Source organism: Chrysemys picta, chromosome 23 (assembly GCF_011386835.1).
Source record: "Chrysemys picta bellii isolate R12L10 chromosome 23, ASM1138683v2, whole genome shotgun sequence".
Lineage (NCBI taxonomy): Eukaryota > Metazoa > Chordata > Testudines > Emydidae > Chrysemys > Chrysemys picta.
Window position 1 is genome coordinate 18,425,998 of NC_088813.1, and position 23,478 is coordinate 18,449,475.

Here is a 23,478-nt window from a genome sequence, read left to right on the forward strand (position 1 = left end):
TCCCACCCCACCCCAACCCCTGAAACCAGGGCCGTGCACAGTGACAGCCCCTAGCATCAGAGCTCATGAAAACTGAAAATCATAGCCAGGGATACTTGTCATTTACTACTGTCCATGGTGCTGACCAGTCCTACTGCTTATCAAAACCAGTGCTCTATTGTACAGGCTGGTAGAGTGATTAGAGACATTGCTTTGTATTAGTGATCTCCTGAAGAAATGTGATCTCATATATCATGCATTGTCATCTCCATTCTTTGCACTCACAGCATTGATAACTGACATTGCAATAATTAGCCCAGTTCTTGCCCATGTTAGTTGCTTGTCTTTTGAGAAAACAGTAATACTGTATCAACACGGCTACTTTTAAGCCTATTCTACTTGGCCTGCATCTATGAACAAAAATCTTGACCAGCTGCTAAGAAAGCAAATGGATCCAATTTATTCTTTCAACAGGAAAAAGGAGAGATTGCCCGAGACTTAAGCTATATTAATTTCTTCTCTCTACTTTTGAGGCGTGAGGTTGACAAATAGAGTTTGGGTAATTTGCAAAATGAGGATTTGAGTGGATGGCATTTGGGGAATTATAGTGGAAGCAAAGTGAGGCTAATATTTAAGCAAGACTAAACGGCAAACCACATCTGCCAAGACTTAAATCCCAACAACTGTCATGTGGCTTTCCTGTGGCTCAGCTGTTGTCTCAAGCAGGAAGGGAAAAAGTGTCAGATTCTTGGAGAAAAAGAGAGAGAAATTTAATTAGGTTAGAATTGCCTCCAAAAAGTACTAAAATTAAATGTGAATTCATAATGTAAAGCATTATGGATAATGATATGCAAATCGGGTTGGGTTAGAGATTTTACTAGGCTATTGCTCTCCCTCTAATTGGGAGAAATAGATCCAGCCCCAGAAGCCTCAGCAGTCAAAATGTAAAATAGTATTGCAGAAAAGAAAGTATTTCAAGTTCCTCCACTCCAAACTCAAACAACCAACATTACATTAATATTTAAAAAGTAAAATATTGAGCTTATTTTAACTAATCATCAACCAAACAGTATATAAATTAATGGGCATGTGTACAAAACCAATGTTGCCTAATGAGAAATATCATTGGGAAAGAATTCCACGGAGGACAGAGGAATGCTGAGAAGAGGGATTCTGTTTGGGATTTTTATTTATAATTCCCCTTAATTTAAAGGGCAAGTGAGATCTGACAGTTCATCAACTACATCTTCATCTGAGATCCTAATCCCCTGTTTGGATGACATTCATCCCAAGCAGAGGGTCAGCAAAAATCATAATTTGAGAGTTTACATGGTATTAAAGAGGTTCATAGGTTTGGTTCTGGCCCCCTGCCCAGGGGTGAATTTTACCTTTCTGAGACATTATGGTCCTTTCCATTGCAATGAACTATGATGTCACAAGCAGAGGATTCAGCTTCAGGTGCGGGATAAGCACCGGAATACTAAACGAAACAAAACATCCTATTTCCATTCAAATATTTATGGGCTAAATCTTGGAGCCTTCCTCAAGCAAAATGCCTACTGATCTCATCTGGAGTTTTGTCAAACTAAGCCCTGCAGGATTTAGTCTTACAGAAATAAATTATGTTGGAAGGGGAATACAGAAAATATGGTGGAGGGAATTAAACTAGCCTCTACTTTCCCTGTGAGGCACAAATGGGTTTTTGAGGATATGTAGTGCCGCTAGCAGGATGTGTGTGCATGCAAGGGAGACTGGGGGATATCATATACAGCCAACACATAATTCATAAAGCTTCAAAGTTTCTAAGAACAGGGAACATCTTTAACAGATTTGAAGAATTAATATGAAGAATGAAACGTTGCTGCCCATAGAGAGCAAGATTTCACTTGCATTTAAATACACTACAGCCCTACAGTGCCTTTAAAGGGACTCTCATGGCAGGAGGAGAGGGTTTTGAATAATTATTGTGATTTGTATTATGGTAGTTCCTAGGAGCTCCAGGCATAGCACAATGGCAACTTGATCTAGGTGTTCTACAGACACCGAACACAGAGATGGTCCCTGCCCCAATGAGCTTACATGATACTAGCTGGCTGGAGCCCACCAAGGAGCTGCAGGAAGTGCTGTTGGTGACTATGGAGATGTTGTTCTCTCCTCCCCGTTCACCGTACAATTGAAGCAGTGTCTTAGCCAGGTGCTAGGGGGCACTGTACATGGTGAAGTCCTTTGGATTAAACATAAATTTGAGGCCTTGCCCACTTGGGCTCATTAAATCCACCTAGCTTGATTGCAAGCACTTGAAAGCAGAATTCATTCAGGTCCCCCAAGAGGGCAATATTCTTGCAAGTGTTTCTAAACCAACTCCAATCCCAAGCCCAGCTGACATCAGCCACTTTTGTGTCCTCATGCACTGCTTCCACAGTGTCTCCTCCTCCTGCTTGGATTTAGAACTGGCCATCTTGCCCTTTCCATCAGTGGGCTTGTTTTTTTGAAGCCTATAGAAATATACAGGGAAAAGGAGAAGCACTCAAGCCTTTACCAAGCATTGGGTTGGCCACTGTTCCCACACTGATTACATTGGGCAATAATACAGTGTCCTGCTGCCCAAACAGAACTGAGAGTTTGGGGGCATTAGAGCAATGAACACACAGCTTCAGAAATCTTCATGCTCTACACATCTGTGCTGGCCTGCAGGGTTCCAGGAGACTCATTTTCTACCTGAGTCCCTGATGCATTCATCTCGCTTTGCTGGAAGGGGTTATGTCCTGTGTGTGTTTGCACAAGAGTTGGGGAGATACTCAGGAAATAGCATATATAGTATTTTCCCCTCTTAAAAGACATAAAATGGGATTCATGGACTGGCATCCTCTATTACATGTACGTACCCTTTTCAGAAATGAATCTTTGTCAGTAACACTCCTGAGCTAATAGGTCCTGAACTACGCCCCTGAAATTACCTTGCCACCCTCAGGCCATCCAGCACTGGAAGGCTCAGAGTTTAACAAATCATCCAACCCATCTGAAGCACTAAGGATGGAAGAGAGGAATAACGGTCCAGTGGTTAGAGAGCTAGCCTGGGCCACAGCAGCCCTGGGTTAAATTCCCTGCTCTGCCACAGACTTCCTTGGGGGGATCCTGGGCAAGTCCCGTAAGGCAAGATTTACAAAGGTATTTTGGAGCCTAAAGATGCAGATAGGTGCCTAGTGGGATTACACAAGCACCTAAGTAGGTTAAGCACCTAACTCGCATTGAGTTCAATCTTTAGGTGCCTAAATACCTTTGTAAATCTGTCCCATAGTCTCTCAGTGCCTCAATTCCCCATCTGTACAATGGGATAGCAACATTGCCCTGCTTCAGAGGAGGTGGTGAGGATAAACATGAGGTGTTCGGTTACTATAGTTCTGGAGGCCTTTTGAATCCCTAAGGTAGATGGTATCCTGCCCCTGTTGAAGCCAATGGGAGTTTTGTCAATTGGCCAAGATTTCACCTGAAAACTCGACCTAGGCTCAGAGTGCGCTATTCTCTTGGAATACACAAACTTCTACTTCACTTGTCCCCTCTAAGCAGAGTGCATTCTCCTGGGTGATGCTTTTAATTATGGGTGTGAAAAATGAATATTTGTTTGTCCCTCTGCCTGAGGATGTTGGAAAATTAAAAAGTGGCAATTCTGCTGGGTTTTCAAATTAAGAAAAGGTGCAAAAGAGAACAAAATACACATCCTGTGGATGGGTCCAATCTGCTGCAGGGAGTTTCGCTCTACGGAGAGCATCTACTTTTAAGTTTTAATCAGGTTCTGACAAGAAAGAAGAATGTTTCCAATTGCATTTGGCAAAAATAAATACTAGACCGTGCCAGTAATTCTTAGCATTTATATAGTGCTTTGCATTTTTCAAGGCACTCTATGAATCTGAGTTCATCCCCAAAGGAGCGGAACGCGAGAGGCTGTGTGGCTTAGTGCAGTGGGTGCTGGCTTGGTAGTCAGCAGACCTGGGTTGTTCTATTCCTGGCTCTGACCCGCCGTGGGACCTTGGACAAGTCCTTTCCTCTGGCTTGCCTATTTAGACTGTAAGTTCTTTCGGGGCAAGGACTCTCTTACTACGCCCAGCACAATGGTGCCTCAAATCCCCACAGTTGTGCAAATAAACAATCAAGCCCTCTTGGGAGGTAGAGTCCCTGTTTTGTTAGTAGGAAAATGGAGACACAAGGGAGGTTAAGTGCCTTGCCCAAGGACACCTACCAGGTGAGTGACAGAGGTGGGATTAGAAACGAGAAACCCGTACGTGTGGGCCAGTGTTCAGTTCACTGCACTAGAACATGCTGTCTCTGCGCTCAGCCATGCAAACGACCTGGTCCCCTCACACTGCATGGAATCTGGTACAAATGAACGTATGCAACTACAAAGCCACTGCTGTTCAGCCAGCTCTCAAAGCAGGAAGAAATAAGTGTGGCTTCCAGCAATGAAGCAGCATAGATGAAACCCAGGCTACAGAGTGTTTTCTAACGAGCATGAACTAGAATCCCAGCTGCAGACAAGCTTGAACTTGAGGAGCATTTGCATCCTACCTCCATTCTGATCAAACCCACCCCTCGGTTCTTCCCTTCCCCTCTTTCTTTGCAAGCTTCACTCTTTTTGCCTCTTCCCATGGTTCATTCTCTTGATTCCCCCTTTCCTTAGACACAGGGAACCAGGCTGTCTTTACCCATAAAAGTCCTAGGAGGCCTCTCCTGCTAAAGAAGCAGGTCAGTTCCTGTCCACTGACTGCAATCACAGGCTTAGGCAAGACCTAGTCACCCCCTAAGTGGTGTGGAATTGTGGTAGCCCTTTTGCACAGGGGTGAATTCTACGCACTCTGAGCACATGGCATAGCAGACCTGCTGGAGAACAGGATAAGATGCCAGGGCAGAGGACACCAGTCAGGCAAAGAAAAATGTATCTGGCCCAGAATACAAAGCAGATTCAGAGAGTGCAGCTGAGTGACCTGGAGCATGAGTTAGACCAAATATCTTCTCTCTCCATAAACAGGAATGACACCTGGGGATGGTAATCTGCCTAGATTTATCTCCGTACCTTCCTGTGTACCCTTCTGTGTTTAAGAATGTCTCGCTGCCCTTTGCATTATAGCATTGCCCTTTATATTCATACTGCATAAACCTCTCCTGCCCTGTAAAACTTGTAAGGTATAATATAACATCATGATGTTCCTTTATGCACCATAAACAAAACCCATAGGGGGAAAAAAGGAATAACATGAAAATGAAAACTTCATTTGCCCTGACAAAGATACACCAAGACACACAGGACAAACACACACACACACACACACACTCACAGGCTAGATTGATTATCTGGCATTGATGGATTGCTTCAAAGTATTAGGTAGATAAGGAAATTGATTATTCAATAAATCATTGTCTACACTAAGAATCCAGTGAGTTTTTTTAAAAAAAGAGAAGGAGAAAAATATTACAAATCTGTCCTGGGGCTTGTCTACACTTGAAATGCTACAGCAGCATGGCTGCAGTGTGTTCTCCAATCAGCCTCGGGAATTACCTCCTCAAGGTCAGTGAAAGAATTCCTCCATTGACCTTGCATTGTCTACACCAGGCATTAGGTCGGCTTAACTACGCCGCTTCCCTGAGTGACATAGCTGGGCCATCCTCTGTGCTGTTGGAGCTGTGTTGGTCCCAGGATATAAGAGAGACAAGGTAGGTGAGGCAATATCTTTTATGGGACCAACTTCTGTTAATGGAAGGTACACGTTTTTGAGCTACACAGAGCTCTCCTTCAGATCGGGGGAAGGAAGTCACTGTCTTAGGCAGGCAAGGAAAAGCCTCAGCTTATAAGGTTAATCGTTCTGTATCGTTTGCTACGTGTCCAATGGATGAATACCACCTTGGAGCTCTGCAGTGTCAAGTCACCTTCCTGAAGCTGTGTGGGCCAGCGGAGGCATTTCAGGCACTTGTGTGGCAGGTGCCTGGTTACACAGATGCTGCTCTGTCATTGCACAGGAAGGGCATCAGAGTCACGGAGGCTGGAATCCGGGGTCTCTAGTCAGGACTCCGTGCTGCAGCACTTCCCAGCCTCAGAGGCCTGGTCCAGCCCAGGGAGGTCAGAGAAGAGCACCGAGGACACCCAAAGCTGCGTGGCCCCAGGTCTATCCTGCTTCCCGCAGCAACTGTGACACTGCAGAGGGCCTGATCCGCAGCCCATTGAAGCCACTGGAGAGCCCTGGATGCCTCCTGGGAAGGATTGCATGGCAGAGGCCCCAGGCTCTCACAGGACTCAGCTAGGAGAATGTACTTGGCCCGGGCACCGATGAGCCCCGAATGACAGCCCACCCAGGGGCACGTAGCCCTGCAACAAGGAATGGGGGCAGGGTAGCGAACAGCAAGAGCAGCAGCGAAAAAAGGCTCAGCAAATCGGTACCAGGAACTACAGCACTTGGCTACCGCTCAAGTCTCCAGGTCACATCCCATCCCCCTTCAAGCCAAGGGAAGAATCTCTGTTGACTTCAGGCCCAGCCCAGGAATTGGCCCAGTTCTACCCATTTTCGCTGTGACTGAAAACAATTGCCATGTGTTGTCTGCTCTGGTGCCCTGTGTGAAATGAGACTGTGGTCACCTCAGCCCAGTTCTTCAAGGCTGTCACTGTCCCAACTAGCTGCCTTGTTTGAAGCCTCAGCAGAACAGCAGAGGGAAGAACAGATGAAGGACACAATGGCCATGGACACTCAACTCTTTTATTCTCAGGGTGGTCCCCTGGTGAGGCCACACCTGGAGTATTGTGTCCAGTTTTGGTCCCCCCACTACAGAAAGGATATGGACAAATTGGAGAGAGTTCAGCGGAGGGCAAAAAAAAATGATTAGCGGGTTGGAGCACATGACTTATGAAGAGAGGGTGAGGGAACTGGGGTTATTTAATCTGCAGAAGAGAAGAGTGAAGGGGGATTTGATAGCAGCCTTCGACTACCTGAAGGGGGGTTCCAAAAAGGATGGAGCTCGGCTGTTCTCAGTGGTGGCAGATGACATAATAAGGAGCAATGGTCTCAAGTTGCAGTGGGGGAGGTCTAGGTTGGATATTAGGAAACACTATTTCATTAGGAGGGTGGTGAAGCACTGGAATGAGTTACCTAGGGAGGTGGTGGAATCTCCTTCCTTAGAGGTTTTTAAGGCCCGGCTTGACAAAGCTCTGGCTGGGATGATTTAGTTGGGGTTGGTCCTGCTTTGAGCAGGGGATTGGACTAGATGACCTCCTGCAGTCCCTTCCAACCCTGATATTCTATGATTCTACAGGTCATGCTGTACATACTGGAAGGGGGTGAAGGCATGGGGTGAGCCTATAAGAGACTGACTGAGGCTGTACTGTCATGGGGGGTAATTATTCCTTCATTCTCCTGTGGAACTCCTTGCCAGAGGATGTTGTGAAGGCCAAGACTATAACAGGGTTCAAAAAAGAACTAGATAAATTCATGGAGGATAGGTCCATCAATTACTACTAGCCAGGATGAGCAGGGATGGTGTCCCTAGCCTCTGTTTGCCAGAAGCTGGGAATGGGCGACAGGGGATGGATCACTTGATGATCACCTGCTCTGTTCATTCCCTCTGGGGCACCTGGCATTGGCCATTGTCAGAAGACAGGATACTGGGCTAGATGGATCTTTGATCTGACCCAATATGGCCGTTCTTATGTTCTCCACAGCAAAAAATATGGAACCTTTCACCTGCACACATATTAGAATATTAACCAAAAAACTTCTTTCAGTGTCTTGCTGCATTTTCCAAAAATGCTCTCAAGTTACATACTAGACACAGATAGTTCTAGAAACAAGAATAGATTTCTTCTGGTTTAATATGCATTGGAGGAGTTACCAGCCTGGCTTTCTACAGGGCATATAAGGGGTGAATAATTTACCCCCACATGAGACTTGAACCAAAGACATTCCAATTTCACAGTAGCACCTGTGCAACTTACAAGAGAAGCTTTTTCTGGCAGTGGGGAGACTTACATCTCCCCTTTCAAATACCACAGAGAGAGGCACATGTTGCCCTTGTCTGGCTGAGTTAAAAGCCAAATTTTCAAAAGGCCAGTTTCCCTTTTGCAAGGACAGTTTTACACCAGCAATGGAGAGAAATCAGTCAGCTAGAGCGGAAAGTTACTCTGTTTTGCACCTGAGATTCATTTTGCAAATGCAAAAATGCAGGTGCAAATTTTCCACGTGCAACATGCACTTGCAGAAAGAGAAGCTGGGCCTCAGCCTTTTTGAAAATCGACTCTGAAATCCTTTGCTGAACATGTGCTCTGAGCATTCCTTCCATTCATCAGCAAATCAGCCCAGTTCATAACGTGCTACTTCTGTTACAGCCATTGGAAAAATTACATAAGATACGTACCCAAACAGCTGTAGTTTCTAGCAGGGGAAGTTTCTATTTCACAACCAGATGGTGGATTTTAAAACTACTACTCTGACTTACTTCTGAGTGTTCTGAATTTACTGCAAAAAGTAACCGACAAGTATAACGCTCAATCCCAACAGACACTATAACTCAGCTAAATTTGTGGGTTGTTCCATATTTTACTTACTGTTTCATTGTAAGAGACATGTAAGAAATGACGGTCATTTAACAACTTGCAACAGACGTTTGTTCTCTCATCCTGCTGCACTCCTGGGGCTTTAAAAATGTTTGGGTTTTGTTCTACAACTGGCGTTTTTAGAATGACACATTCCTGTGTATCTCAGTACTGGCTGGCTCAGAGAGCTGGGCCTTTCATCTCTAAGGGCTGGTCCACACTAACCCCCCAGTTCGAACTAAGATACGCAACTTCAGCTACGTGAAGAATGTAGCTGAAGTCAAAGTATCTTAGTTCGAACTACGAGGTACTTACCGCGGGTCCACACGCAGCAGGCAGGCTCCCCCGTCGACTCCGCGTACTCCTCTCGCAGAGCAGGAGTACCGGTGTCGACGGCGAGCATTTCCGGGATCGATTTATCGCGTCTAGACAAGATCCCAGAAGATCGATTGCTTACTGCCGAACCCGGAGGTAAGTATAGACGTACCCTAAGTCTCATGTTTGATACAGGCCATGCTGTAGTGAGCAAATGTCATTACCACCCAAGGACCAGCCAATACCCCAATACAGCCTGAATCCAGTTCTTATTGGACATCACAAACCACCATCATAGCATGAATTGACATTCTTGTATTCAGGCTGAGCGGTTATCCAGGACTGAAGGCTCATTCCGGCTGATCAGTCTCCACCAGCATTTGCGATGTGCCTGGCACCACTGTACATCAGGAGACTGGACAGCCCTAAAGGGTTCATCCAGGCATGCTCGGTAGTTAGATCCCATAGCGCTGAGTGGAATATACATCCCAGATTCAGGAAACCACATAAGCAAATGCTTGAAATTAGATAAGTACATAAGTTCCATTGATTTCCGGTGGGTTGAGCATGTGTTAAAATGGGGATGTTTTCCTGAATCAGAGCTTAAATAACTAGAAGAGAAGATTTCAGAGTAGCAGCCGTGTTAGTCTGTATCCGCAAAAAGAACAGGAGTACTTGTGGCACCTTAGAGTAACAAATTTATTTGAGCATAAGCTTTCGTGGGCTACATCCCACTTCTTCGGATGCATAGAAGAGAAGAGAAGCGAATAAAGCTAAAGTATGTTGCCCGCAGGCAGAGACACCACGCCATCCCCCTCTGCGGGAGCTGGACCTGTTCTGAAAGTGCGCAGAGGGCCTCTGTCTCCAGGGTCAATAACCTGGCACTTTTCACTAGCAATAAATTAACTTCTACAAATATTTTTCACGCCCACCTAATCCAAGATGCAAATATCCCGTGTTTGGTGCTGGGGTGAATCAGTCTGGCGCAGGCAGGCAGGAGACAGCCTCTACCCACAAAACTTTTTAAAGGGGCCTATTTTTATTTGGGGGGGGGGTTGTTCGGTGGTTGGTTGGTTTTTGTTTCAAGTGTTCATTGTGATACCAAATCATCACAGCAGAGATAAAATTGAATTAATGCATCTCAAGAGAAAAGCATACGCCTCTTTGGAGCTGATATAACCGCTGGTTTGACAAACCTTCCTGTTTGTTAGACCATAAAAAAAAGACACAAGTTTGTAATAGGTAATGGCCTAGATTCTTTTCCTGATCTAATGAGCTAGCGTGTACTGCACTGCTGCCAGACAGTGACATCTTCTTTCCCCCATAAAGGAGTTACATGACGATGATCCTCAAACCACTAGGAATACAAACAAGGAGAGGCTGTGTGAAGCCCATTTGGCTTTGCCCTCTCTAATTTCACATAGCATTTCTTCAAGCAAGTTATTCTGAACTAGTGATATCACAGCTGTGCCCAGATGCCCCAGGTGGGATCAGGGCCCCATTGTTCTAGGGGCTGTATGAGCACATTGGAAAACATGGTCCCTGCTCTAAAATGCTCACAGTCTAGGAATATTCTTCAGTCTCCATTTTTTAGCCCTGTGCTGGGTCCAGCATCTGCCCCACTGAGTTTCCTTCAGACCTGTATATTGTTATTTAGATAACCAGGTGACTGGAGCCTTATGAATCTGTGGGTTAGATTCCTCAGTGAATCGCCGATAAATCCTCCCCATCTAGATCTCAAAGTGAAAGAAGTAGACTGAGGGCCTGCCACTGTCTAAATCAGTGGGGACAAGAGCAAGGACTAGATTCTGGGCGGTGGCTCTCAGGAGACACGGCCCAGCAGAGTTGGGGGCTAAAGGAACTTTAACCACCTCTGGGCCTGGTGGAGGGGGGTGGCCGGAGCCCCCGGGGCTGCTGTCCTTTACACCTGCTTCAGACAACCAGAATAGCCAAAGTGCAAAGCACCCTGGCTGTAGGGTTGCCAGCCCTCCAGGATTGGCCTGGAGTCTCCCGGAATCAGCATGGATCTCCCAGTGACTATTGAAAGCACTCCGGGAGATTTTAATAGGCTATTTTAAGAAAATGACATGATGTCATGTTGGGGAAAAAAAATCTCCCCGAATAGCTTCAGTCAGAGTTGGCAACCCTACATGGCTCTACCCCCTCTCAGTTCCAACTACCCACCTCCTGTCCCCAGCCACACGCTTCCCCTGGGGGCTAACATAGAGCCATTCACACCATCATTACACTGGCTGGGGGAGCATTCCCCAGGGCTATCCCTGCCAGCCATCTGCCCCCTTGATGCTCCTGGAGTAAAGGGAACGAATCATAACTGGGAACCAGAGTCCAGGTTTCTCCAGCTTTTCTGTGTAACAAAGATTGTTGCAGCTTTTCTCAATTGTGCTGCCCCTTCACCTTCGCTCGCGTGGTCTTTTCAACTCTGCAGTCACTTTACAGTCGGCTCTTTTATAATGCCAGACGACATCGCCTCCCACTCATTGGGAACCTCTATTCAGGCAGCCAGGCATCTTGTATCTTCCGCCTTTTCTTTTACTTTAGCTCGATTAAGCATTGTGCCAACGGCTTCAGAATTTCATCCACCACTCCCACAGGAGCCCTCTCCAGCTCATTATTTTAAACTGTATGATCACCAGGGGGACATTCTCTTCCCATGCTTTTGCCCACAGCCTCATTACCTGACAGTTCTCTGAACAGAACTGCATAAACCTCTCATCTGCCCTGTGCTCAGAGTCTCCCCAGTCCTTTCAGAATGACTCTCCCCCACCCCCACCCCTTTGTGTTTTTTTAGCATTCTCAGCAAGTTTTATTCCCCCCTACCTCCTCCCCTCAGCTGAGCACCCCCCTGCCAGGTGCCCTGATTCCCATGGGATGGTAGAAAGCAATTCAATAAAGTTCAGTAACTGACAGGCTTCCAGTATCAGGCACCAGATAAAAGATTCCAGGTGAATTAACATAATCCCAATTTTCCATTTAAAATCAGAAAGCTCTCGGATGTGAACTGTGCATCCTTAATGCGTAATAATTCATCTGTAATGTGACTCGCAGAAGTATTCTGTGAGGATGGCCTACAGTATAATATATATAGTAGTGTATGACTAATATTGTAGATCATAGCATTTTCCCACTGCAGATCTCAAAGCACTTTATAAAGGAGGTCAGTATCATTATCCCTGTTTTACAGATGGGGAAACTGAGTCACGGAGCCATGAAGCAACTTGCCCAAGGTCACTCAGTGGCAAAGCCAAGTATTGAATGCAGGTCTCCTGAGCTAAAGTCTAGTGCCCTATCCATTGCGCAACGCTGCCTCCCCGAATGTTCAAAATCAAATGAACAAAGCCTTAAGCAACTACCGAAAAACTTTGCTTTCCCCCTTTGTAACTCCAGATTCTGATGTAATTTCAGGGATTCAGAGGCATATTTTCTTTAGAGTGGTGGGGGCCTGTGAGTGGAGTAGAAAGGTCCAGTTGCCCAGGAAGACTGGAATAAATGTTCACAAGCCCTTTGCAACTAAAGCACAAACACTTTAACCCAGCACGAACACACGGGTCTCATTCTTGCCGCTAGCAGAATGGATATGGGGTGAAATTATTCACCCCAGGCACAAGATCTAGGCACGACTTCAGCCCTCAAGACGGCAGGGGGAACTAGCTGGTGTTTGAAGCCTTATGCTGGCACCCATCCAGGAGGAGTAAGATCCCTTTACCAACTTTATTTTCCCAGCAATACCAGCCAGGAGATAGAGAATGAGGAAACTTCAGGCCAGCAAGAAGCTCAAGGTATTCCTGTGCGGCTTTGCATCACAAGTAAATGGTGCATTCCGTGTGTGCTGCCGTTCACGGGGTCAGGCAAAAGGAGCGAGAGGACAATGCTCAGAGCAGGCGCATGGAGGTGGTCAGTCAAAGGGAAGTAGATAAATGCCACTGGATAAATGGCACAGACTGGAAAGGAACTGCTGGAGGGAAGTCTAACAGCCTTGTGCTGCAGTGGCTGCATTTGAATGTCACCGTGAACTAAAGAACAAAGGGGGAGGGTTGTTCTCTGTGCCGTGTGCTGTGCCTCAGGGCCTGTTCTTCCCTCCATATGTGATATGAACTAAAGAAGCCTCTGTCTTCGCATGGCATTCAGATCCCAGACAGGTTCTGCATCACTAAACACAGGAACGCGGGAGTCGCCTGACGGGACCGACACAGGCCTCCATCTCATGCAGGATCCTGTCTTTGACGGTGGCCAACACCAGCTGCTACAGAGGAAGTCGCAGGAAACTGAAACCCCACCGTAGCTGTTATGGGATAATCTGCTCCTCAGAGGAGTGCCGTCCTGATCCCCTTAGTTAAAAGTTGGCTCATACTCTGAAGCAGGAGAGTTTATGGCACTTCCAAAACTTGTCGCTATCTTTGTCACTCATGCTTGGTTGGCACTCTAGCCTTTGGAAGCGCTAGAAAAGAGACTTGTGACTGTAAACTCTTTGGGGCAGTGAGCGTATCTTTATGTGTGTACAGTGCTTAGCACTATAGGACCCTGATCCTGACTGGGGCATATGAGTGCTAGTGTAATAGACGTGTCTAATAACGATATGGTGGTGTAGCCTTTTATCACTGCTAATTGCTGTTTGCTTTAGTAGCTCTTTAAATTATATTTCAAAGGAAGAACAATTGGGCATATCTGTAGAGAAAATCTGAGCTGAGTCATGGAATTATTCATGCCACAGCTCTATTAGGCAATGTGTGAAAATCCTGCATTTTATTTATCACAGCCACCTTCTCGCCTTGTCGGAACAAACCAGCTCTGTCCATGGCAATATATTCGTGCCGTAAAATTATCAAGTTGTAGCAGAATATATAGTGTCTCCCTGGGCCTGAGAATTTCAATGCACCAGAGATGATTAAACATCTCAGGTTACACTTGGCATGTGAAACTTCCCTGTCTGCAATGAAAGCTAAAGAAAGAAAATTGTAATGTAAAGGAGAATAGTTCCTAGCTTCACGGTGTAGTGTGCTGACATGTGACTTAAGTGGTGACTGTTGCACATAAATAGGGAGGACAGAGGGTTTGGAAAGTGGGTTAGAACAGAACATCCCAAGTAGAATGAATGCAGAATGCTGTCATCAGAATAAAGATGCCGTACAGAACTGGGCCTACCCCATGCTTAAAGCTCTCCTGACTGTAATGTCACTTTTGGATTTGATTTAATGTTCAGACTAACAAATACCCTCTCATTGTTATTACTAAACATTGCAGTCCCATCAGGCCAGGGCTCTATTGTGGCACGTGCTGCACAAACATTATAAAAGGCAGTCCTTGCTCAAAGAGCTAACACTCTTGTGTGTTTTAAGACAGAGAGCACCCCAAAATCCCTCAAAGGCAGCACAAGCAGATGTATCCGCAGAGTCTCGGCGAACTTAGATACAAATAGCTTTAGGACCAAACTCAGCCTATCTGCTTCAGCAAAAATCCCTTATTCCTGACTCCACATTTATTCCATTTGGCAACACTGCCAGTAGCACAAATTTTTAACCTTGTTTTCAGCTGCTGAATTCCTCCTGGGTTTGTCTGTTTTTTTTTAAAGTAGGCTCTGATGCTTTCTAGCTGTTATCTGTGTTGCACAGAAATTCTGACCAGTCCATGTTCTGAGAATGCAAAGAAAAAAAGCTGTCTAGACTGCATTACATTAAACCGTTAGCCAAGAAGAGAGAGCGAGAGGAATGTACAGCATTATAGGAGAGGGGAAATGCAGTGCATTGGATTAGTAGACTTAACACTCACAACCAACGATCTGTGCAATCTGGGGGTTTATTTCCTATTATGTTTCCATCAGAGACACTAGTAGTTTAGCTAGGTTGGCAAACCCCTTCCTTGCAAATGGTTGTAAAATAGCTATGATGGCTAATATGAAGGAGCTACATTCAACAGCTAGAAGGAGAGAAGTGGCTGAAAATATGATTTTCCCTATACCTACAAAGCACTTGAATTGTAAATGAAAAACACTGCCCTCTGCTGAAATGAGAGAATAAGCACTCCACAAACATTAGCTCTCTTTAAATGCCGGCTTTTCAGTTTCTTGGCAATATTGCAACAACAGATTATCATGGGGCAAGCCCACATTTTATTTAGCATGGTTAATTTAATGCAATTCCTTATCCATATTAAAGAAGTGCTCAGTTTACAAAAAGAAGAGAGAGACAGCTTTGCTGTAGATTGGTTGAGTTTTACTATTGCTCTGTGCATTATAGAATCAAAAAGGCTTTTGAAAGTCTTCTCAGAAGCAGGCTGAAGGTTTAAAAATCAATCCTCGTTTAGCTCTTTAAACAGAAAGGGTCCAGAGAAGGAGAAATCAAGATAAGAAGGAGGGGTTTACACAGCAGGTAGAAAACAGTAGGTGGCAAGGCACGAAATTAACAATCCAGCCTTTATTACAGGGCATTCATGACGGACCATATGGAACCTGGTACCAGAGTTAATGGCCCCATTACCATTAAGGATTGAGTGGTGAAACTCACCCCATGCAGAGTCCATCCAAGGCCTATGCATCATTTCAGTTCTACATAAACCGACTGAATTTCACTTTGTGCAAAGGTGTCTATGGATCAGTGCACACAGTCTTGAGAAAGTGTCTGTTTCATTCAAGGAAGCAGCAGCAGCTGCTGCACACAAGCGGTTATATTTATTTCAGTTGTATTCCTATTCCTGTGTTTAACTGGGCTCAGTTTTCAAGTTTCATCTTAACATCCTATGTGAGTTTCTCAAGAAGAAGCTGAGATCAAACAATTAGACTTCTCTGCAATAAAGAAGTAATGTTGTTATTCAAATACATTGAGAACTAATATGCCACCAACAGTTTATTCTGCTACCTGTACAGTCTGCTGAAATCACTAAAATATGCTATCTGACACAAAGGATCTTGTGACCTGAAATAACATTTTCAGTTATAAAAAGCTGGAGCAATGGGTGCATGGTGTTGGAAATACAGAAAGAGCCACAAAAGCAGAAAAGTGATTTTAAAAAACAAAAGAAGTTTTAACTTGCAAAAATGCAACATGCAAACAAGCAGAGACTCCCAAGGAAATCAATTTCCCTGTGGGGGCTTGTGTCTCCCATTGATACAAGAGGGGACCAGATTCTGATCTCATTTACCCCTTTGTAAATTGGAAGTAACTCCACTGACTTCTAAAGAGTCACTCCAGATTTACACCAGTTGTGTAAATGGGTCAGAATCTGGGGCAAGGTGCATTTTGCAGTCAGGCTGGCATTGACACTAACTCATGCTAACTCAGCCCAGTGGAATTCAAGTTTCAGTTCTTTCTGTTTACACCTCCCGTTAAAGAATAAAATGGCTGGAATTTGTGCAGTCAGCTTGGCTGGAAGGGAAGATTCCTCAAGTTAATGTTTTCTAAGTCTGTATGATGATCCCAGGTGGCAGGAAGCCACTTGTCTAAAGCTATTTGCTTCCGGGGGGGGGACATATTGATCTTCATTCAGCTTGTGTCTGCTCCTACACACCAATGTTTCATCGCATCACCAGTCACTGAAAGAAATTTCTCATTGTTTTACAGTCAGTGATTCCCAAATTCAAAGACAAGTGTTAGGCCCATTCGGCTGTAGTGACACACAAAGGACTCGGGAGAGTTGCTGCAAACTGCGTGGCATTGAGTCTGATCTCACTCACACCAGTGTAAATCCGGCACCACTGAAGCCAGCGGGGCTCCACTGGCAGAAAACTGGAGTTAATTGGAGTCTGGCCCTCTGTCTGTGTGTGTAGGATTAGGAGAGGCTTATACAAAATAACTATGTAAATAAGATGTTTTCATAATAGAAGGATGAATAGGGTTGGTCTCTATCCCATATACACCCTGGATTAAGGGCAAAGAACTCCCCTGAACACAAACCATTAAACCGTTACCTACTGGCTTGGGGCCAGCAGCTACACTATTTACCAAAAGGCAGGCAAAACTTAGCAACCCCTCACACCTGTGAACTCCTGTTCTACAGCCCTGCAATAATTCAGTCCAGCCCTTCCCTCACTCTCTCACTGAAACAAGAATTTCTCCAAACTATTAATCAAGCCTGAGCTGAATAGAATAATACTTGACCAGCCTTTCTGAGAATTACCTCCTGCAGCCTTCACAAATCCCATAGCATTCAATGCAGATCCCTGCTGGAAGACATCTCTCTCGCCTCGGGAAATCTGGGTTTTTAAAAAATAAAACTTCCTTTGCTGAAACTAGAAATCTGGTTTTAAAAATATCCCAGACACACAGTAATAAGCCCTGAAAAAGCTGATCTCACAGGGAAGGATAATTATTCTCCAAATTTATTTTCTACGTATTTGTATAAAATAATCAATGATCATTTTCCCCTGCCGACTACAATCCAATTGTCTCTCTCTCCTGCATTACTTGCAAATCACCCAAACAATCGATGCCCTGACCTCTTCCCTTACCCGACACAATTTAAAAAGAGAAAATAAGAGACAAAGCCCTATAATTCAGCTATCTAAGATCGTTTCTTTAAAAGTTCGGTCAGGGCCCAATCCTGTTATTAGTGACGTAGATGACAAAATTCCCATTGACTTCAGTGACACAGGATGGGGCCCTTCTATCACGCTTGAAATATAACAATCTATGGAAATAAATAAAAAGAAAACTGTAATCTTAGTAACAACAACAAAATGTAAAGCTGAAGAAAAATGAAGGGGAAAGTGAATCCTTTCAAATATTCAGAAAACACAGTGAAATTCGCTCCAGACAATAGCTCCCTTGTATGCAGAGAGGAGGACGTGGTATGTATGTACTGAGGGTTCTGGTGACAATATAAGAAATGAAAACACAAGTTCAAGTAATTTGCACCTACATATCACTGAGCACTTCAGAGAAAGGTATAGTCCTGCAGCCCTTATTCCCTGCAGTAATCCACTAAAGCCGGCAGGATAACCCATCTACATTAAGGCAGTTGGATTGGGCTCAGGACATGTATAGTGCAGGTGCTACATAATAACAAAAGACCAGACAACCAAAAATTGCCAACATTAAAATAGTGGATTAAATTCTACCACTCACTCTCCTCTTGTATATTATTATTTATTATTAGTCTTGTGTTCATATTGGCTGGTTCATATCTACGTAGGTTTTGCTTTCTGGTCTTGCATTGACATATTTCTGAGTAGTTTCTGAAGCAACTAAAATTCATTTGTTAAAAACAGTACATGCTTGAAATCTTAAGTGTGACGTCATCTCCAGTAATGACACTTCGCATCGTTACGGTTAGTAACTTCAGACATTACAAGATGGCATCACGCTCTCATGTATCACTCATGAAGAGTGCTGCTGCTGCTTTTTTAATCTAAAAGAAAGGCCAGATAAATACGCTGTTTAAAATAGCTTAATCATATTATACACATTCAGAGCAGCAGCTTTTACTACATATTGGGCATGATGCTGCAAATACTTATTAGCAAGTGCAGCACTTACTACCAGGAGTAATTCCATTGATTACATTCACATCCAGTGTCTGACTATCACAAACCACTGAGGGCTAAATTCTCTTCAGTCGCATGGGTGTAAATCTGGAGTAATTCCACTTAAGTCAGTGGAGTTACTCTGCATTTACCCCAGTATGACTGGGAGCTGAATCCAGCCACTTGACTGTATAGAAGATCTATTCCGAGGTTTCTGTGTAATATTTGAAAATATTTGATGGATCACATAAAATTCAAATAGATATTGAAAATGCTGGGGAAAACTCCCATTTAATAATTTTTAAAAGGCATGTATTTTCTGCATTACCGATCTCTTCCCTCCCTCCTTTCCCCCATTATGAGGATCTGAGAGAGAGAGAATGCACTTTCTGGCTCTTCCCTTCCTTGTCCTGGATGCCTTCCCTAGAATTCAAATGGCACATATTCAATTGTCAGTTTTGTTTGAAACCAAACTAGCCTTTAAAACTTGACTGTTTTTAAAGCACAAAGGCTACCTCTTCAGGTTTCCATGTCCCAGTGTGCTCTATTCATTAAAAGCGGGATTTGGAATGGGTGTAGCTATGGACAAACTGAAAGGCAAATTAATGCAGAGAGAAAAATCTGCATTTTTCAACTGAACCCAAGGGGAGGAAAATATGATGCCAATTTTAAACAAATGGCGCTACGGCATTTGTAGCTTTCTTTACACCCTCAGTCACCTGTCTGCATTTGAACTTTCTTATTTCATTGACCAAAACCAAGTTATGCTCTGCCAGAGGCAGGCGTTTGGCTTTTTTAAGTTTAGAAATTAAAAGCAGCCCTTTCCGATCAACCCTTACCAACACTGATGGGAGCTGTGGGCAGGGGTGCTTGCAGGGAAGGAAGGCCAGACTGCCCACTGTGGCGTCATTTATGCCAGGCTAGTATGAGAGTAAAACCCTGCCCGTCTGAATGGCAGCATTCGGCACTGGTATAGGGGAGGGCAAGGCAACGGCAAATCAGACCTACAGTGTCTCCGCCAGTGAGACTGATCCAGGGGGAAGGTTCATGATTATTTTTTTTAGTAGCACCTGAATGTGAAATGTCCCTTTCTTCTCTGCTCTTGCAGCAAGTGCCTGGAGCCTTTTCAAGCTCCAGCAGAAAATACTTTTCTTGGGTGGTTGAAGCCGCTCGGCCTTGGAGTCTATTGCTGAATGATTCCATTGAGCAACAGCGAGGTCCCAAGAAGATGGGCCTAATCCTCTGTGGCGCTGAGCACCCTCCCCTCCCAGTGACTCCAATAAGCTCCCCTGCAAGTGTCTGCTTGAGTATCTCAGAAGGCCGGGCAAATCAGGGAGCAGCTTGCAGCTCTGATGAGCGAGGCAGATGACAGTGCAAAGCATTGTGGGTCAAGTGACCGAGCCTGATTCTCCACTGCCCTACACCTTGTGCAGTCCTTAAATCGCTACCAGCATCTGACAGCCCCTTTGTTCAGGACAACATGGCTGCACCGGGTGCCTGGTAGTGGAGAAAGTTGGATCACAAGTTGCAACTCCCAATGCCCATCCAGCGGCAGGACTGGAACCCGAGACGCCTGTCCCCTTTCAGATGAAACTTCCATGGACTTTGGTGGGAATTTAGCCTGAGTAAGGACTGTCGGGCGAGCTACAGTGGGGTTCTGCCCCACAGAGCTGACGGAAACGCGCAGAATCATGGAGCCCAGGCAGGGGTCTGCACCCTCCCCGTGCTACAGAGTTTCCACCACCCTGGTAGGGAGGGGCATTTCAGAGCCGGGGATCTGGATTTAGGAAGCTGCAAAGGCCCCTGGCCCTGCCGCTGGATCCAGGCAGGCGTCTCCTGAGCCTTCCCCCTCCATCCATGATGGTCTGCACAGGAGCCGGCCTCTGTGGAGACAACTGCAACATCAGGCCTCAGGGCCACAGTCTCCTATTCCCAGACCCAGCAGGCCCTCCGCCTCCCGGCCTCAGGACATCAGTCCCCAGGGCAGGCTAGGTCATTCCATGGGGGGAGAGATTGCATCTGGGGAAGTAACTGCCTCTCGAGACAACGGCAGGATTTTATTTGTGGTCCAACTCCGTTGTTTTCCGCTGACAGACATTGGTGAGGGCTGCTGGCAAGTTGCATTTGGGTAACTAAGGCCCTGTTCCGCTCTGTTTTCCTCCCCACAGCCCTGCCATTGACAACGATTCAGCCACAGCCCAGAGGGTCCCTTTGTAAAACTCCAAGGACAGTTGTGTCACGTGGCAGAGAGCAAACCCCTGGCTTTGTGCACCAAAAACACACAACCAAAAACCGCAGGGGCTGCCTGTATCTGGCCTCGAGCCCTTCCCTAAACCAGAGACTTCAGAACCGCATCTTTAAGTAAAGAGCGCTTGGGACTCGCTCCGGCATGCCCGGCTGTGCCATCACTTTAGGTAACATTATTAAACCTCCCGGTAACCTCAGTTATTCCACAGACCAAACTTGGCAGCCAGGAACCGCTGTCTGGCGTTAGCTGCCAGGGGCGGAGAGTCAGCGGGAGTCGCGGCATTTGATCCCTCGCCTTTTAGGGCTGTAGCCCCCCCGCCCCCTTCACACCTCAGCCTCCAGAAAATCAAACTACGAGCAGCTCCATTCAATCCGGTGCCTCGGGGCGCTGCTGCACCCCCAGCTCCTCACCACGCCCCGCTGAGCGCTTGGGACCCGCCAGAGCCAAGGGCGTGAACCCAGGACCCCGCGAGCGCCCCCTCCTCTTCCTGTAGCTTAACCCCCCCCCCGCGTGCACACAGCCCCTCTCCTGCTCTGGGGCCCCCCAGGCCAGCACCCCGCCTCCAAAACACCGAGCCGAGGAGAAGCCGCCGCCCAAACTTTCCCTTCTGCAAAGCCCCTTCCCGGGCCGGGCCGCTGCCTGGGACCCCCGCTGGGCCCTGGGACCCCCCTTCGGAGAGAGAGGGGGCACTGGGGGCGGCTCTGCCTCTTCGCCACAGTCCCCGACAAGCCCGCAGCTGGTGTCTCGCCCTGCGCCTTCGATACCTGAAGTGTCCTGCAGCCCCTGCGCGCTCCCCGCCCCATCGCTGCGGGCAGTGAGACCCCCTGGACACATCGCCTTGTGCGCCCGCAGCAGCCCAGCGCCCCCCGCCTCCTGGAGCAGCCCAACCAGTCTGTGCGTCTCGGACCCTCCCCACCGAACCGGCCCCGCAGCCGCCTGTCCTCTGGCTCGGCTCGGCACTTCCTCCTGGAAAGTGCACTTGGCTCGCCAGGGAGACGCCGAAACCCCAGCAAAGCCGGGGCAAGCCCCGTCCACGCAAGCAGCCCCCCGGGGGGCGAACGCAGCACCCGCCGCCCTTACCTATCCGGATGACATGGGGCATCCCATGCGAAGACTGCATCCAAAAACTGCCCACCAGGAGCCCGACCCAGTATTCCACAAGCACACTCCGCAGAGCGAGCCAGAAATGGGGCATCGTTGGGGGAAAACGCCTCCCGGCAAGTGGAGCGTGGGGGGTCCCCTCGCGACCCTACGACTTGAGGGCGAGCTGGGTGTCCTGGCGGTGCCCGGGGTCTAGGCGGAGCTGGCAGGCCGGGGCGAGGGGAGGCTGCCCATGGCACATCTTACTGGACTCCGCAGCCTGGGCTGTAAGTCCCCCAGAAGCCCGCGGGCTGGTGCCTGGGCCGAGCGGGGCTTCACCTGCAGAAAAGCTCTGACTGCTCCGTCTCAGCCTGCCGGAGTCTCTCTGTCCCCTCCTACCACTGATGCTATCGCTGGTGAGCACAAAGCCCTGGAGTGGAGTCTTGCACACGCACACGCACACACACACACACTACACGGGGGAGGGGGCAGAGTTTGGAGGGGAATGAAAACCCCCAAAGCGCAGCCCCCAGGGGAGGCGGGCTGGGAAGGGGCAGGCGGGCGTCTCAGCTTCTCGGGGGACAATCAGAGGCAATTGCTCAGGCCCCCGGGAGCTGCCCGTCGGGGGGGCGCAGGACTCGTCCCGGCCCGCTCAGGTACCGGGACACGCGCAGCCCTGCGCCCGGGCGCAGCGGTACGCGCTGGGGAGGGGGGGGGCTATTCCGCGGCTGCGGAGCCCGCACAGCCTGGGACCCGCGGGAGGGGGCGCGAGCCTGGGGGGCTGCTCCCGGCCGCGTGCGAGCCTGTCACCCTCCCTCGAGCCCTGGGCTGAGTTGGGGGGGGCGCAGCAGTGGGGTGCCCGGGGAGGGGTGTCCCTGCAGGAGGGCTGGGTGGGGGCACAGGCGGGAGAGGGAGCCCCCCTCAGGCAGCCCGGACAGTGACCGTGGGAAACTTCTCCAGGGGACCGCGAGCTCGCTCCGGGCCGGGATGGAGCTGCCTTGCAGGGAGGGGGCGGGGGGTGCAGCCTCTCTCCGCCTCGCAGCATCACTTCAGCCTGGAGCAGGGAGACCCGTCTGGGCAGCGCCTCCTGGCTACTGGCCTGGCTCGCCTCTTGCTTAGGGCATTGCATGAGGCTAGAGGTAAGGGAAAGGGCAGAGACTGGGCAGCCTGAGTTTATTTGCAGGGAGGAGCTGGCAGGTAAAGGGGATGGGGCTGAGGACCATAATACTATCTACAAAATAAGCTCATCTGGTGGGAGGTGACAGGAATCCCAGAGCTGCAGGGAGAGGCGCTGCGAAGCAGCCCGGAGTTCTGCAGTTAGAGGAGTTTAATGACCTCCGTGACAGACACAAAGGGCTGGAAATTCACTAGATACGCGGGCGTTTATTTCTCTCTTTTAAATAGTTTGATCTAGTCCATCATCCCCAATCGCTCTCATTTGCCAGCTGTCTGCAACTGCATTGCCTGGCACATCTGAGGAGCAAATCTTTAATTTTCTTACAAACGTACTAATAGTCTGTAACTATTCATCCTTTTCATTTTCCTTGTCTTTTCAGTTCCTCAGTGGTAGGCTCACAACCCCCTAGCATTGTAGGGAATGCTAATATCTCTGGCCTATCGCTGAGCAATTAACACAGTACTAGCCCTCGTGAACCCCCCATTTATCATTCATATCCTTAAAGAAAGTGAGGAAAAGCCACCCCCAACCCTGTCAGCCTTAAGTACAGAAGGAAAGATTCTAATTTTTATGTTTTGCAGCAATTAGTGAGCACATCTGTGTAGCACAGCAGGTTAGCCCGGTATCCATATGTGCCC

The 23,478-nt window shown here is 47.4% G+C and overlaps 1 protein-coding gene across 2 annotated transcripts in view; it reads right to left on the minus strand.

Moving 5' to 3' along the window:
- GRIK3 (glutamate ionotropic receptor kainate type subunit 3) overlaps positions 1 to 22,124 on the minus strand; it is a 230,976-nt gene extending 208,852 nt beyond the window's left edge. For both annotated transcript variants that reach the window (XM_008167098.4, XM_065577204.1), the window contains exon 1: positions 21,664 to 22,124. In XM_008167098.4, coding sequence (XP_008165320.2) covers positions 21,664 to 21,778 — 115 coding nt within the window. In that variant the 5' untranslated portion in view covers positions 21,779 to 22,124. The remainder of the gene's footprint in view (positions 1 to 21,663) is intronic.
- Positions 22,125 to 23,478: the final 1,354 nt, after the last annotated feature.